General features: G+C 47.4%; 1 protein-coding gene across 1 annotated transcript in view; it reads left to right on the forward strand.

Annotated features, from left to right (window-relative positions):
* The window catches only part of AP1M1 (adaptor related protein complex 1 subunit mu 1), a 29,331-nt gene that overhangs the window by 1,595 nt on the left and 10,611 nt on the right, over positions 1-17,125 (forward strand). The window contains exons 2-5 of the mRNA XM_036302618.1: positions 6,730-6,886; positions 7,487-7,554; positions 9,348-9,478; positions 10,139-10,286. Coding sequence (XP_036158511.1) covers positions 6,730-6,886; positions 7,487-7,554; positions 9,348-9,478; positions 10,139-10,286 — 504 coding nt within the window. The remainder of the gene's footprint in view (positions 1-6,729; positions 6,887-7,486; positions 7,555-9,347; positions 9,479-10,138; positions 10,287-17,125) is intronic.

Genomic DNA, 17,125 nt, shown 5'->3' on the forward strand with positions numbered 1-17,125 from the left:
TGACCATCTCACCGTGACTGTGGGGTCAAAACTGCTGCTCGGTGATGTGATCTTGGGCAAGTGCCTTCACCACTCTGGGCCCACAGTCCATACTAGGCAACATGGGCCTGCGGTCTGGCAGGGGAAACACACGGATCCAGATGGTCAGAGCCAGTTAGCCATAAGGGCAGGGTCAGTCCTGCCTTGTGGAAGCTCTTGAGGCAGCCATGGGCTTCCCTCCCATCCTTAGCAGCCATCCTGTCATTTATTATTCCACTTACCGTAGACTGCATGTTTTGAAAGTTTGCCTCCTGCATAGACTGCATGCAATCCAAAATAAAGTCATGGCACATCAAGAAGTTCACAACCACACATCTGCCTGCCAGCCAGAGCCTCTGATCATCAGTTTGGCTCAAATAAACTCATAAAAATCCCCCCCCCCCCCCCCCCCCCCCCCCCGCAGCATGGCCATACTTAGCTAATAGACAGCCTCCGCAACACTTCTCTGCCCTTATCTTTCTTGCTCCTCTGCAGCTTCTGACACCACTGCCACTCACTCCTCAGCAGGCTTCCGCTGGCCTCCAGGTCACTGTATTCTCTGTTTCCTCCTGTTTCTCTCACTGGCTGCCGGCCCCTCCTCTCCTGCCCTCCCCTTGGATTCGGCCCTCAGGCGTGAGCCTAGATGTGCCTCTCTGACCGTCCTCTTGGGCTGGCTTTGATTCATGTCAATGTGCCAATGACTCTCAAATTTGTACTTCACTCCAGAGCACTAATCTGGAGACCCACTGGCCTGCGGGACACCATGGAGGTCCCACAGCAAGTGCAAACTCAGCATTTCCCAAAATGACCTGCTCTCTCTCCATCTCAGTGAGTGACACTGCCATCCATGGGACTGTCCACATCGAGACCTGGGCATTATCCTGGCCTCCTTTTTCTCACTCCCACATTCACTGCACAGACATGTACTGAGCAGCTACATGGGCCAGGCTCTGTTCTGGATGGAGGGACACAGCCATGAACGAGTTGGAAGTGGTCGCTGTTCTCTGGGAGTGTTGGACTTTGGTAGAAGCGACAGGCAATAAATGAGGATACAAATAAATGCAGCTGTGATGTGGGCAGAGAAGGTAAACTCAGGTTGGGGGTAAAGAGGGATGGGATGGGATTTTTCAACCAGAGCAAACAGGATAGGTTTCTTGGAGAAGGTGCCATCTGGGCCGAGGCTTGAGAAATGAGAAGAGCCAGGCCAGGGCATTCTGGGCAGAGGGAACTGCATGTGCAAAGGCCCTGAGGCAGGAGCAGATGTGGATTGCTCAGAGACCAGCAAGGGGGCCAGGATGCTAGAGTGGGGTGACCCAGGGGAGTGTGGACGTAGAGGGGTTGGAGAGGCTGTAAAGAGCCAGATGGTCATGGAGACAGACTTGCAACTAATTCTGTGTGAGGGGTGGCTAGGGAATATCGAAGTTTCAGCAGGGGAGAGACCTCGTCTGACTTCTGTTTAAGAAGGCCCATGGAGCATTTGAGATCTTGCTTTCAAGCATGTCATCAGTTTGGCTCAAATAAACTCATAAAAATCACCCCCCCCCCCCTCCAAAAAAAGAAGACTCTTCTCGCTCTCTATGGGGAAGGAATTATGGGTTAAGAGCAACATCAGGGGTTAAGTGATTGTCACCTCAATGTTGTCCGCCTCCTCCCTTTGTCCTCTTATCTGGGACCCAGCTTAGAGGTTATCCTTACTTCACCTAACCAGTGCTCCCAGGACCCCCATGGGCTGTGTCCCCTACACCTGTGGCCTCTGCCACACTGGTCCCTCTGCTTGTATCCTGCCTGTCCCCTCGGACCTCAGTTTGAAGGTCAGTTCCTCAGGAATGCCCTCAGTTCCCCCAAGCAAGTATCCCAGTGTAGGGACTGTTTGTCTTGGTCATGTGTGTATCCCTAGGCCCAGCACAGTGTCACCATAGAGGGACACATGGTATGTGCTTGCTGAGTTGAATGAGCAGACCTCTGTTCACCTCCGGTTAGAGTGAGCAAATAAATTGCCTCCTCCTCTCTCTGAGCACTCTGGGGGCCCAGGGCTCCATGCTCGATCCCAAAGTTTGGATGTCTGGGGAGGAAAGTGGCCTTGGGAAGCTCAGAAAACAATGTGCTTAGCAAGCAGAAGTGGTCCTGCAGGGAGTGAGAAAGGGGGGCAGGAATCCTGACTCAGCTTTGCTTGTCCTGTGACCTCAGGCAGGTAGCCCCACCTCTCCTGCATAGACTGCATCTAATCCAAAAAAGGTCATGGCACATTGATCTCTAAAAGTAACAGTTCTCCCTCAAGGCTGGGGCAGTGTATGAGGCAGTGTGTACTCTTGGCTAGGAGTATCTGAGGGAGCACCCTGGAGTCCCTTAGCTGGTCCAGGTGCCCACAATCTCACCCACTGGTTGCTGGGTCCCTAAGAGGCCTGAGGGCACAAGGTCCCTTGCCCACAGGCCAGGAAAGAGAAATTAGGAAAGGAAGGGTTTTTCTCTCCTTTTCCCTCACCCCTCTGGCTTGAAAGGATAAAGACAATGGTGTATTTTATGCAGCTACAGGTTCTGAGGTAGGCAGTTCGCAGGTTGGTCAGCTCAGTGATGATCTCAGCGCATTTCTGAGTTTTGCAGTTGGCTGTCCTCGTGAGCCCATGAGAGCAGCAGCAGCTCTAGGTGGCATCTCCAAATAGAGCCTTGCTCAGGCTGGCAAAGCCTCCAACCTTTTTATTCCTTCAGGGAGGTGTAACTTACATGTAACAAAGTGGCTTATTTAAAGCCCAGAAGTTGAAGAGTCAGGCATTGCATATACCCAGGAAGCCATAAACACACATTCTGTCACCCCCAAAGATTCCTCTTACCGCTTTTGTCCAGCCTATTTCCCAGGATTTTATAAAAGTGGAATCGTGCAGGATATGCCATCCATTTGCTGGTTTCCTTTTTTTTCGTACATGTAAATATTTTATATTTTTATTTAAAAAAATCTTTATCATTGAGAGTATTATAGATGTCCCCCTTTTTCCCCTCATTGTCCCCCTCCACTCGTTCCCGCCCCAGGCCTTCACCACCCTATTGTCTGTGTCCATAAGTAATACATAATATGCATATAATATCTTTGGTTAATCTCTTCCCACCCCCCACCCCCTTCCTCCTTCCCTCTGAGATTCATCAGTCTATTCCATGTTTCCATGCCTCTATTTTATTCATCAGTTTATTTTATTCATTCGATTTCTTCTTCGTTTAATTTGATTTTTAGATTCAATTGTTGATAGGTATGTATTTATTGCCATTTTATTGTTCATCTTTTTTACCTATGTCTCTTCCTCCTTCTCCTCCTCCTCCTTCTTCTCTTTCTCTTCTTAAAGACTACCCTTCAACATTTCATGTAATACTGGTTTGGTGGCGATGAACTCCTTTAGCTTTTTCTTATCTGTGAAGCTCTTTATCTGATGATCTTCAATTCTAAATGATAGCTTTGCTGGGTAGAGTAATCTTGGTTGTAGGTCCTTGCTATTCATCATTTTGAGTATTTCTTGCCATTCCCTTCTGGCCTGCAAAGTTTCTGTTGAAAAGTCAGCTGACAGTCGTATGGGTACTCCCTTGTAGGTAACTGACTGCTTTTCTCTTGCTGCTTTTAAGATTCTCTCTTTGTCTTTTGCTCTTGGCATTTTAATTATGATGTGTCTTGGTGTGGGCCTGTTTGGGACTCTCTGTGCTTCCTGGACTTTAAGTCCATTTCTTCCAGCAGGTAGGGGAAGTTTTCTGTCATTATTTTTTCAAATAGGTTTTTAATATCTTGCTCTCTCCCTTCTCCTTCTGGCATCTCCATAATGTGAATGTCAGTACTTTTGAAGTTGTCCCAGAGGCTCCTTATACTATCTTCATATTTTTGGATTCTTTTTTCTTTCTGCTCTTCAGGTTGGGTGTTTTTTGCTTCCTCATATTCCAAATCATTGATTTGCTTTTCGGAATTCTCTACTCTGTGGTTGAATTCCTATAAATTCTTCTTTATTTTAGTTAGTGTATGCTTAATTTCTTCTTTCTTTTTGCTCACCCGATTGGTTGTTTTTGTTTCCTCATATTTCAAATCGCTCATTTGATTCTTGGCATCCTCCATTCTACTGTTGAATCTCTAAATTCTTTTTTATTTCAGTTATTGTATGCTTAATTTCTGACTGGTCCTTTTTCATGTCTTTGAAATTTTCACTAAGATCCTGGAAAGTCTCACTAGTCCCTTGAAGCTCTCATTAATTCCCTTGAAGTTCTCATTAAGTCCATTGAAGCTCTCATTAAAATCCTTGAGTAACCTTATAACCATTGTTTTGAAATCTGTATCCAGTAGTTTGCATGCTTCCATTTCTTTCATTTTTAACAGTTTCTTTGTCTCTGCGTTTTGGCTGCTTCCCTGTGTTTGTTTCTATGTACTAGTTATGTCTCCTGGAATTGGTAGAGTGGCCTTGTATCTTAGGTGTCCTGTAGGACCCAGTGACTCAGTCTTCGCAGTCACCTGAGCTGGGCACTCTAGGTGCACCCCTGTGTGGGCTGTGTGTACAGTCTTGTTGTATTTGAGCCTTGACTGCTGTTGGAGTCACTAGGACAGTGGTTCTCAACCTTGGCTGCACATTAGAATCACCTGGGAATCTTTTTAAAATCCTGTTTTCTGGGCCTCATCCTCCGGAAATTCTGTTTCTTTGTTATTAATGTTGTGGCCCCACCCCATAACAAAGAAACAGAATTTCTGGAGGATGAGGCCCAGAAATTGGGATTTTAAAAAGATTCCCAGGCGATTCTAATGTGCAGCCACGGTTGAGAACCACTGCACTAGGAGGAATTGACCTCCAGGTTAATTGGCTGTGAGGACAAGCTGTGTCTACAATGAAAGCTGCTGTGCAGGAGACACCCCTATGGAGCAGGACTTGCTTCAGTGGGGCTTTGGTGCTCACTGAGTCTGCCCCTTGAGTGTGTCACTTGTGGATGTGTAGAGTTGTAATCTGCTGTGGTCTGAAGCTGTCCACTGGGAGCACTGACTCTGGGGTCACCCGGCCGGAGCTATAGAGAGATCTGAAGATGGCTTCTACTTGTATTGGGTTAGGAAGTGCTCAGGGAAAGCCCAGCTGTGAAGCAAGGCAGGCTGGTGCTAGTGCTGGATCTTGGGCCTTTTACTGATAGATTTGGGGCACACTGACTCCAACTACTGCTAGTTAAAAATATTTAGGAAAACATTTTAGGAAAGCTTGTGTTCGGGCTGCAAATTGGATGGGGTGGGGTCTCAGGGAATCGCCAGGGCAGACGAACAGAGTAGGCTAGGCTGATGGAAACTCAGATATGGCTGCCGGTCAGCTCTGTACTGGGGGAGGTCCCAGCACAGGAACAGTGACCCCTGCGAGCACCACTGTCTGGGAGAAAGCCACCCCCGAGTTCCTGCCCCCATGCCAGACAGTCCAGTTCCTCCCGTGTGTCTCGGGAATCCCCCCAAAGATGTCCTGAGCTGGAGCTCAGAGGAAGCGAGACCGTGTAAATTCATGTATAGGCCTCTGTGTCATTCAGCCACAATCCTTGCTGGTTTTTACATCCCAAAGTTACGGGGCCTTCTCTTCCCAGCTGTGGAGCCCTGGGCTGGGGCTCTGGTGTGCAGCTGGGGCCTCCTGCTTCTCACAGGAGGCCTTGGAGATATCCCTCCCGATGAAAACACGCCACATGTGGGTGTAGGACTAGCATGTTTCGCCCCTCCGCCCCTCCTACCAGTCTCTGTGCTTTCTTCTGTACTTCTTTGGTTGTAGGGTTTCCATTCACCCAGATTTCAGGCAGTTCTGAATGATGGTTTTTCTGAATTTGGTTGTAATTTTGATGTGGTTGTGGGAGGCAATGAGTATAGGTGTTTACCTACTGGTTTTCCTTTCATGTAAATATTTCCCATTTGCTGGTCTCTCTCACACGGCCCAGTCATCCTGAGATTCCTCCATGCTGTTGCATGTGTCGTTGTCACTCCTTATGGCTGAGGAGTGTCCCATGGTGTGGATGGATATGGTTTGTGTCTCTATTCACATGTTGAAGGACATTGACATTATCTCCAGCCTGGGTCCGTTTAAAGTAAAGTTGCGTGAACATTCACTTCTGAATCTTCACATGGACAGTATGGTTTAATTTCTCTGTGTAAAAACCTAAGAGAGGAATAGCTGGGTCACAAGCTGGTTTAGCTTTGTGAGAACCTGCCAAGCGTTACTGAAATGGTTGTCCTACTCTCTGTTCCCATCGGTGGTGGATGAGGACATATCTAAACCCACAGGCTATGAAGAGAGATGCCAGGAGAAGGGCTTCTCCTCTTCAGGCTACGGGGTGGGGTGGGAAGGGTGCTTGGGTTCCAGCAGGTGTGAGCACTCAGCAGTGTCCCCCAAACAGGTACCCTGACCCAGGCAGAAGAGCGGGGTGAATTAGCACCAGAAAGACTCTGAGAAGGTCTGCAGTGAGAGTTTATGGAATGTTGTTGAACCTGTCGTCTCCCAAGCAATTCAGTCCTAGGCCCTTGCCCCACATCGCCTCCCACCCTTTCCTGCAAAAACCCTGCTGGTCCCTGTAGTTCACTTGGGAAACACTCTCCTTGAGGAATTCCCTGGGGTGTGGCAATCACATGGCCTCCAGTCTATGCTCTTTGATTGGAGGCCCCTGAGGGAGGGAAGCTGGCATTTCTCACCCCTGCTCCAGGCACTCGAATTGAGTGTCTTCCCTCCCTCCGCCCCTGCCCAGGTGCTCATCTGCCGGAACTATCGCGGTGATGTGGACATGTCGGAAGTGGAGCACTTCATGCCCATCCTGATGGAGAAGGAGGAGGAGGGGATGCTGTCGCCCATCCTGGCCCATGGGGGTGTCCGCTTCATGTGGATCAAGCACAACAACCTGTATTGTATCCCTTTGCAGGAGAGCCCCTGTGGGACTCCTTTGTGGGCATGTAAGTGTGCACATGTGTGCTCATGCATACAACTGAGAGCTGCCAGCACCTGCCCTGGCCCAGCCCAGAGTGCCCAGGCACAGCCTTCCTGCAGCTCCCTGCTGCCTGGGGAGATGGGCAGAGAGCACCCAATGACAAGGGTGATGGGTGTTAGAAGAAGAGGGGGTGTGATGGGACCGCACCTGATCTGGGGATCCAGGAAGACTTCCCTGAGGAGGTGACATTCTGGAGGAGACCTGCAGGCAGGCAAGGCATCTGCCAGCCAGAGGAGTGGTCAGGCCCAAGGAGCGCTAGGCCTGAACGAAGGCTCTGCAAGGGAAAGCGGGGCTCATTCCAGAAGCTGTGGCTCGGGTGGCTGGACCATGGGGAAGGGATGTGTGGTGGGAGAGGCCCGAGGAGTCAGCAGGGTGCATACGTCGGGGTCTCACAGGACATCACCTTAAATGTGGTGAGAAGTGAGCAGCTAGGGTAGGGTTGGGGGAGGCTCCAGGCCCCAGGATCTGCGAGGTGACAGCTTAGGCTTGTGAGTGCTCCTTAACTACAGCTGCCATGCAGTGGTCGCCACTTCCAAGAAGAATGCGTGCGTGTCACTGGTGTTCTCTTTCCTCTATAAGGTGGTGCAGGTGAGTCGAGCCCCAGGGGCCCCAGAGGGCTGTGGGTCACCTGATCAGTTGTGTGCCTCCCCATACCAGCCATTCAAGAGCTATAGGGGAGCTCCAGCTGCCCCATGTATGGGATTCGTCGCCTTAGTTGTCCTCCCTCCCCTACCCACCTCCTGGTGAGGAAAGTGAACAGGAGAAGGTGGGGCTCAGGGCAGGGGAGCCCCCTGGCCCTGGGAGGAACAAGTATGCCCCCCAGCTGGCTGTGGAAGGGTAGAGGCTAGCCAGCTGAGAGTTAGGGGTTGGAGAGTTGAGGTAATTGGGAGAAGGGCAGAGCCAAGCTCTGCTCAGAATCTCCTAGGGCCGTGGTTGGCAAACTGCGGCTCGCGAGCCACATGCGGCTCTTTGACCTCTTGAGTGTGGCTCTTCCTAAGCCTTAGTAGTACCCTAATTAAGTTAATAGCTACCTATATAGTTTCAGTTTAAAAAATTTGGCTCTCAAAAGAAATTTCAGTCGTTGTGCTGTTGATATTTGGCTCTGTTGACTAATGAGTTTGCCGACCACTGTCCTAGGGGGCTCTCACAGTAGAGGCCCACTGAGGCCCGCCATGGAGAGAGCTGACATGCCAGGCCCAGGCTGACAGCAGGATAGGGAGGCAGAGAGAGTGGCACATGCAAATGCCCTGGGGCAGGAGTGCATGTGGTGTGGTCAGGGAGCATCAGGCAGGCCAGTGTGCCCAGGACATAGGGAGTGAGGGACAAAGTCTGGGGCTGAGGTCAGCAGAGTTGTTAGGGCTGGATCACAGTGCGGGTGTGGAGAGGCATACAGGCCTGGTGAGTTTAGATTTCATTCCAAGTGTGATGGGAGATGGTGGGAGGGCTTTAAGCGAGGACTGCTCAGGCTGATCTAAGTTAAGATGATCCATCTCTGGCTGCTGAGTAGAGGAATGTGAGGGCAGCAGGGAGCCCAGTGAGGTCGCTGCAGCTTGTAGAAGAGAAGTGGAGGGGCCTGGCCAAAGCTGGGGTTTGGGTGGAGAATGGGACCCAGGAGACCTGGGGTGGGCCCAGGAAAGCGTGTATACCTCCAGTGGTACCATATGCAGCTAGCTCCGGAGCCACTTGTGCTAAACCTTCAGGAGCAGGGGCCGGTCTGACATTGAGGGCACGCGGTATGGGACAGGAGAGCAAGGAGTGGGCCTTCATTACGGAGTGGTGGTGCTGTCGCAAGCAAGGCCTGGGCGTGGGGAAGTGGGGAGGAGGAAGTTCTCCATGGAGGATCTAGCAGTTCTCTCTGCTTTGGTGTCAGTGCTAATGAAACATTCCTTCCTTGAACCTTACAACTTCCTGCTGAAACGGGGACGATGTATCTGCCTGCACAGTTATACAGACTGGGAACTCAGGGAGGCCGGAAGAGTCCAGAAGCATTGCTTGTTCTGTCCCCAGTGGCTCTTGCCTCTCACTTGAGTCGCCTCTGACTCAGAGGCCAAGGAGACAGTTACAGTGAGGACTAAAGGGAAGCTGGGAAGGGGCCGCAGGGATGCGGATATGGGGCTTCTGACCAGGCTTCAGAGGACACCTGCAACCCCTAGCGTGGTTCCTGCCTCCCAGGTAGCCACATTGCTGCCCACATTCCCTGAGTCAAAGGTCTAGTCTGTAGTATGTTGCCAAGCCTAGAAAATGGGCAGGTGCAGCTTGTGGGCAAAAGGGTTGTTGTCTCTGGGCCTCAAGGCGAGAAAGGCAAATGGATTTGTGCAGGCCTTTCTCCCTTCCTCGTCCTTCCCTCACCCATCGGCCTGCCCCCACTGCCAACATCACAGGTGTTTTCAGAGTACTTCAAGGAGCTGGAGGAGGAGAGCATCCGCGACAACTTTGTCATCATCTACGAGCTGCTGGATGAGCTCATGGACTTTGGCTACCCCCAGACCACAGACAGCAAGATTCTACAGGAGTGAGTAGGCAGAGTGGGGGTCTGGCGGGTCACAGCCGTGGGCAATTTGGGATCCTTTCCCATGCAGCAGCGCTGCATGGTATGAGCATTTTCCCGTTACTAGGTCTTTATTTTCCACCCACAAAGGTGCACTAAATGCTTGGTTGTTAGGGTGTCAGTCACCTGCCTTTGTTTTTTGCTGTCACAAAGGAGGCTGTGATAAAATATCTTCTTTTCTGGAATCCTGCTCTTCAAATAATGGCCACTGTGGATTAAGTGCTTCTTGTGAACTGTGCCCCGTGTGAGCACTTAGCCTCCACTCGATTCACAATCAGAGGCACTGTCTCCCATTGTACCCGGGAGCAATGTAACTTGCCCATGTCCCGTACCTGTTGCTCCCCAAGTGGGAATGGGGTCACCAGGTTACTTCACCAGGGGCTTAATCCCCCTCTGCAGACCAGTGGTGCTTTTCCTCACTACCGCTGTCTCCTTGGACCCCCCAAATGAACGGTCAATGCTCATTGTAATGAGTTTTTTAGGCTTTTTGAAATTTACGATATTGTTGAATTAAACAGCCACAGATGAAACCAGAGCCTGCCTTTTCTGGAGCCTGTTACGGTGAGGGGCTGTTTTCAAGAATGTCGGTGCTTGCCTGCCTTAACTCTGAGCGTGGTCTCACAGGTACATTACTCAGGAAGGCCACAAGCTGGAAACGGGGGCCCCGAGGCCCCCAGCCACTGTCACCAACGCAGTGTCCTGGCGGTCTGAGGGCATCAAGTACCGGAAGAACGAGGTGTTCTTGGACGTCATCGAATCTGTCAACCTCTTGGTAGGCTTCTTTTCTTTATTTTTTAAAAATCTTGTCTTCTCAATGATGGTTGTAAAAGCAACTAGACTTTTAAAATTAGTGAAACCCTGAGCAATATTTAGGTTCTGTGTGATAGATCAGCAGGATTCAGTTGGGGCTACTCATTGCAACGTGAGCTTGTTTTATCTTCATGAGCTTTTGTTTTTACTTAGAATCAAGACATTGACATTGTTTTTAAAAAGAAGAATATATAAAATTAGAAAGTGAAGGGCTCCATAATCAGAAAGCCCGCCTCACTGTATAAACATATGTTGTTTTTCTATAAAACAGCATAAGGTGTGGTTTTTCTGCAACTTGTTTTATTTTGGTGGGAGGGGTGTTGTTTTTGTTTTACTGTTTTGTAACCTTTGTTTTTTTCTTTAACTTTATTTTTTAAATACCATTAGGTAAAATTGACCTATGAATTCTAGAATGTGTACATGTTTGTGCGCGCACTCTCATTATCAGGATACCAGACAGTTCCATCACCTCCAAAACCTCCCCCTTGCTGCCCCTTGGTAGTTGCACCCTCCTCCCTGTCTCCAACCCCAGGCAACCACTGGTCTGGTCTCCATCCCTGTAGGTTTGTCTTTCTGAGATTGTCCCATGAATGGAATCCTACAGTGTGTGACCTATTGAGCCTGCCTTCGTTCACTCACCATATTGCCTTGAGAGTCATCCATGTTGCTGTGTTTATCAAAAGTTTGTTTCTTCTTATGTTTGTTTATTTTATATTCTGAACCACAGTATGTTTATCCATTCACCCACTGAAGGACATTGTGCTGTTCCCAGTGTTTGGCACTTGTGAAAAGCGTTGCTATAAACATTTCGTGTACAGGCTTAGATGTGGGCAGTTTTCATTTCTCTAGGGCAAATACCAAGGAGTGGGGTTGCTGGGTCATATGGTAAGTGCATTTTAATAAGTTTAATTTTATAAGAAACTGCCAAACTGTTTTCCAGAAGTAGCCACACCATTTTGCATCCCTACCAGTAGCACAAGAGAGTTCTAGTTGCTTCACATCCTTGATTAGTATTTTGTTTGTGTCGTCCTACTATGTATGTAGTGGTATCTCCTCATGGCTTTAACTTGCATTTCCCGAATGGCTAATGATGTTGAACATCTTTTTATTGCTTCTTTGTCATCCGTATAGCGTCTTTGGAGAAGTGTCTCTTCGTGTCTTTTGAGCATTTTTAAACTGGGTTGTTTGTTTTCTGATTATTGAGTTTTGAAAGTTCTTTATATATTCTGGATATGATTCTTTTGTCAATATGTGATTTACAAATATTTTCTCCAAGTCTGTCACTTGTCTTTTCATTCTCTTGGCAGTATCTTTCACAGAGCAAAAGTTTTTAATTTTTAGAAAGTTCAAAAAATTGAACTTTTTTGAGTTTTAAAAATTGATTCTAAATTTTCTTCTTTATAGTTTTACATTTAAATCTGTGATCAATTTTGAGTTAAATTTCACATAAGTTATGAGGTTTATATTGATTCTTTTTGCATATAGCATAGTTTTTTGTAGTTTTAATAATTTTTGAAAAGACTATCCTTTCTCTATTGAATTACTTTTGCATTTTTGTCAAAAAGCAATTGGTCATATTAATGCAAGACTATTTCTGGACTATCTATTCTGTTCCATTGGTCTGTATATTTATCTATTCCTTTGCCAATACCACACTGTCTTGATAACTGTAACTTTATAATAGGTTTGAAAATTAGATAATGTGATTCTCCCAACATCCCTGTTTTGGTTTTTTTTAATTGTTTTTAACTATTCAGTTCCTTTGTATAGAATTCTAGGATCAACTTGTCTGTACCTACAAAAAATTCTGGGATTTTGATTGGTATGGTGTTAAATAACTATTTAGTTTGGGGAAGAATTGATATCTTTTTAAATATATATATATGTATTTTATTATTGATTTCAGAGAGGAAGGGAGAGGGAGAGAGAAAAACATCAATGATGAGAGAGAATCATTGATTGGCTGCCTCTTGCATGCCCCATACTGGGGATCGAGCATGCAACCCAGGACCCTTCAGTCCGCAGGCTGACACTCTATCTACTGAGCCAAACCGGCTAGGGCTGATATCTTTTTTTAAAAACTATGTTTTTGATATCTTTAGAGAGGAAGGGAGAGGGATAGAGAGATGGAAACATTGATGAAAGAGAAACATTAATTAGCTGCCTCTTGCACGCCCCCTACTGGAGTTTGAGCCCACAACTCAGGCATGTGCCCCTCACCAGAATTGAACTGGTTCATGGGTTGATGTTCAACCACTGAGCCACACTGGCCAGGCAAGGATTGGTATATTTAGCATATTAAGTCTCACAATCCATGAAATAGTATTGTTTCTCTGTATACAAGGTGGGGCAAAAGTAGGCTTACAGTTGTGAGTCTGTGAAACAGAGTTTATTCTTGTATTATTAATTATTGTATTATTTGCTATACTTACAACTGTAAACCTACTTTGCCTACCGCCACTCTTGTGTATTTAGGACATCTTTGATTTCTTTCATCAGCATTTTGTAGTTTTTACCATGTACATGTTTTGTTATTTAGGTATTTCAGTGTTTTGAAGCTATTATAAATTGTATAGTTTTGCTTTTATTTGGTAGAATTCACCATTGAAACTGAGCCTGCAGATTTCTTCTTTTAGCATATTTTTAATTACAAATTTCAATTCTTTTAAGTTGGTCCATTTCATCTAAGTCATTGAGTTTATATGCATAGGGTTGTTTATAGCAGTATTCCCTTATTATCTTTTTAAGTCTGCAGGGTCTCTACTCTATCCCTTCTTTTGTTCCTGATATTGGTAATTTATGTTATCTTTTTTCTTTGTCAGTCTTGTGAAAGTTTCATATATTTTATTAATGTTTACAAAGAATCAACATTGATTGTTTTCTTTATTATTTTTGTTTTCAGTTTCATTGATTTCTGCTATTATCTGTAGTATTTCTTTCTCCATGATTTGGGTTGATTTTGCTCTTCCTTTTCCAGTTTCTTAAGGTAGAAACTGAAGATATTGATTTGAAACCTTCCTTTTCTAATATAAACATTTAATGCTATATATTACTCACTAAGCACTGCTTTAGCTGCATTCTACAATTGGGGATTTTCAGATTCAAATTTTCAAAATATTTTCAAATTTGACTTAGATTATTTAACAAAAACGTTTTGGTTCATTTCTAAATGTTTGCAGATTTTTTCTTTTATCTTGTCATTGATTTTTAATTTTATCATTGTTTGACAATATACTTTGTATAATATCAAGTCCTTAAAGTTAAGGTTTGATTTAATGGCCCAGAATATGATCTATCTTCTCACTTTGTTCTCATCATTTCACATTCTGACATGAATATTAGACCTTCTGTTATTGTTCCATGGTTCCCCGAGGTTCTGTTCATTTTATTCCATCATTTTTTCTGTTAGTTTAGATCGGATAATTTCCATTGATCTGTCTTCAAGTTCACTGACCCTTTACTGTGTTATCACCATTCTGCTATTGAGCCTATCCAGCAAGTTTTTAGTTTCAGTTATTGTATTTCTTAGTTGTAAAATTTCCATTTGGTTCTTCTTCCTATCATGTTTCTTTGCTGAGATTGTCTGTTTTAACATTTGTTGCAAGAGTGTTTGCAATAGCTGTTTAAAGTGTCAGATAATCTCAATATCTGTACCAGTGTCGGCATCTGTTGGTTATATTTTCCATTTGAGCTGAAATTTTCATGGTTTTTTGTATGCTGAATAATTTTAGATTATATTCTGAAATTTTTGGACATTATATTATAATAGAGGCCCGGTGCACGAAATTTGTGCACTTGAGGGGAGAGGAGGGGGGTCCCTCAGCCGGCCTGCGCCCTCTCGCAGTTGGACATCCTTAGCACTGCCATGGAGGTGGGAGTGGCTCCCGCCACCGCCACTGTGCTCGCCAGCTGTGAGCCCAGCTTCTAGCTGAGTGGCACTTCCCCTGTGGGAGCACACTGACCACCTGGTGGTCAGTGCACATCATAGCGACTGGTCGTTCTGATGTTTGGTCAATTTGCATATTAGCCTTTTATTATATAGTATATTTCTAGTTCTTGTTTAAAATATATGGAAAATATTGATATTTTTGTGTTAGCCAACAGTAGACCTGGTTCATTGTAGGCCATGGTTTCAACCCCCACTCTGTGGGGCATGAATGTCAGTTCTGTTTTCAAAGCCTACATGCCATTTGCAATTTGAGTCTCTCCCAAGAATGCATTGCCCAGTGGTCAGTCAGGGCACTTTGGTTCTCAAAGTCTTTGACATGCATGCCCATTTCTAAAGACATGAACAACTCCATGGGGTTGCTTTCCTGAACTCCTCACTCTCTGCTATCTGCCTGGTACTTTCTAGCAGCCTGGGGCTTCCCTTTTTGGTTTTGGGGCTCTCGATCCCCAAACTGTCACACTTGTCTGCACTTGAGCCTGAATCCTGGGCTTGCCCCACCTCTTGGAATAGCAGCTACATTGCATTGCCTGGGGCCTGGGGCATGAGAGAGCAGTGAAGTGGGGAAATGAGGGATTTCTGTACTCCCACTGAGTGGCAGGAAATTCCCTTGGAGGCAAAGCTAGAGGTTTCTGAGAGCTCAGTCTGCACCTCCGTGATGCTCACTTCTACTTCCAGGTTCCTCGCACTTTCACACGGGGGAGGGTGCACTGCTCCTTGGCTCCCCCTGGGTCCTCCTGCTGAACTTTTCAGTCTCCCCGCATCGTTGCCAGTGCCTCATGCCCAGGTTTTATAGTTGAATTTGGTGGCAGAGAAAGAATGCAAGCCAACCCCACCTCACCTGCACGCTGCCTATCTCCTCATTGGGAACTGTCCCGCCTCTACTGTTTGGGTGGTCCATGATGACTGGGCCAGTCCCGTCATGTGGCTTACTCGGGTTTGCCCATTCTGATTATGACAGATGGTGGAGAAATGAGCGTGCTCATGCATCCTCAGACATGCATGTTGGACATCTCCCTTACCTGGGCGTGATTTCTGGAGGTTGAGTTCCCAGACGTGGCATTCTTGAGAGAACTTCCCAAAGAGGTGCTCCTAGTGGACTTAATATGACTGTACTTGCCTTCCTTCTCTCTTTAAAAAAAAATTTTTTTTTTATTGATTTCAGAGAGGAAGGGAGAGGGAAAGAGAGAAAAACATCAGTGATGAGAGAGAATCATTGAGCTGCTGCCTCGTACTGGGGATTGAGTCCACAGCCTGGACATGTGCCCTGACCAAGAATCCAACCATGACCTCCTGGTTCATAGGTCGATGCTCAGCCACTGAGCCACACCAGCCAGGCTGCCTTCTTTCTTTTTAAGCCAAGGGGCAAGATGGTAGCCTTGCTAATAACTATGTTTCCTCCTGCCTGAAGACCTTGGTCTGACATTTTGTTGAAACCAAAACATGGTCCATCTGGTTCTTGGGAGGAAAAGCAAATCCCTAGAGCACTTTATAACCATCTGCTTGGGAAAACCTGGAGAGTTCAGAGGGTTCGGGGGTATGTTTGGGGGGCTGTGCCTAAAGAGCCCTGCTCCTCCCCATGCACGGAGGCAGGTATGGACACCTAGGCACGTGAGAATGCCTTATTCCTAAGTGTGTTTGCAGAGCTGGCAGCCGAGTCAACATTGGCCTCCAGATTCCGGAAATCTGGGTGGAGTGGAGTACTTAGCAGCTGATCCCTTAGCAAACATCTCTGTGCCCACCTGGAGAAGGCACTGGCTTTGGGCCACCTGTCACACCTCAGCTGGAAAGGGCAATTTGTCGTGATTGCTGCCCAGAGGGCCAAGATTAGCCTCTGGCTTTGTGGCTTTTTGTCTCCACTTCCTGGCCCTCCTTCCCAGCATTCACAACTTCCTGTGTTTAGTTACAGAAGGCCAAGGAGGAAACAGCCCCCCAGAGTAGGGGACCTAGGGGCAGTCACAGTCATGGGCAGCACGGAGGGCCATGGATTGAGGCAGGTGGGAGTAGCACCCAGCCAGCCTGGAAAGAGAGGACCCACATCTACCGCACTTGCTGAGTGCCTCCTGTCCTCAGGCGCAGTCTCCCTGCTGACCCTGCAGCGAGCAGCTTGGCATAGCCCCTCCCTAGAGAGGGGATGAGACAGGCAGACAGGCTGGTGAGAGGCAGGGGAAGCGGCAGCTGCTGTGCCCTGTGAGGTCAGGGAGCTGCCTGCTGGGGCGAGGACAGGAGAGGCAGTGTGGCCAGAGTATAGCGAGTGATGGGGGTGATGGAGCGAGAATCTGTTGGGCCTTCTGTCCTGTTTGGTGCCTTTCTCAGGGTTGTCAGCCACTCGGCACCTCATGTCTCTGCTCCCGTCAGAGGCAAAGGCTTTCATGTGAGCATGTGGTGCTGTTGGGACCCTCGTTAAAGGCCGGACAGAATTTCCTGCTTCTCTGCAGATAGGCAGCTCAGGCCTCCGCCATGTGAGTGTGGCTGGCGCCTCTGAGGAGAGGCCCCGGTGGCCCCAGACACGCTGTTGGTGTGCATGTGGCCTTGTGCAGAGGGACACTGGGGTGGTGGTCAGGGCTGTGGCCCCAGCACCTGCCAGCTACTCTGTTCCTTTGGTACATGACTCCCCCCCGCTTTGTCTCAGTGTCCTTTTCTCTAAAACGGACTCAGGGAGAGTAGCTCCAGCCCTGCTTGGTTGCTCAATGGTTAGAGCATCACCCTGCACACCGAAGGGTCGCAGGTTCAATTCCCAGTCAAGGGCACGTACGTGGGTTGTAGGTTCAATCCCGGCTCCGGTCTAGGTGTGTGCGGGAGGCAACCAATCGATGTGGGAGGCAACCAATTGCTGTGTGTCTCTCAAATCGATG

The sequence above is a fragment of the Myotis myotis genome, unplaced genomic scaffold (genome assembly GCF_014108235.1).
Source record: "Myotis myotis isolate mMyoMyo1 unplaced genomic scaffold, mMyoMyo1.p scaffold_m19_p_32, whole genome shotgun sequence".
Classification (NCBI taxonomy): Eukaryota; Metazoa; Chordata; class Mammalia; order Chiroptera; family Vespertilionidae; genus Myotis; species Myotis myotis.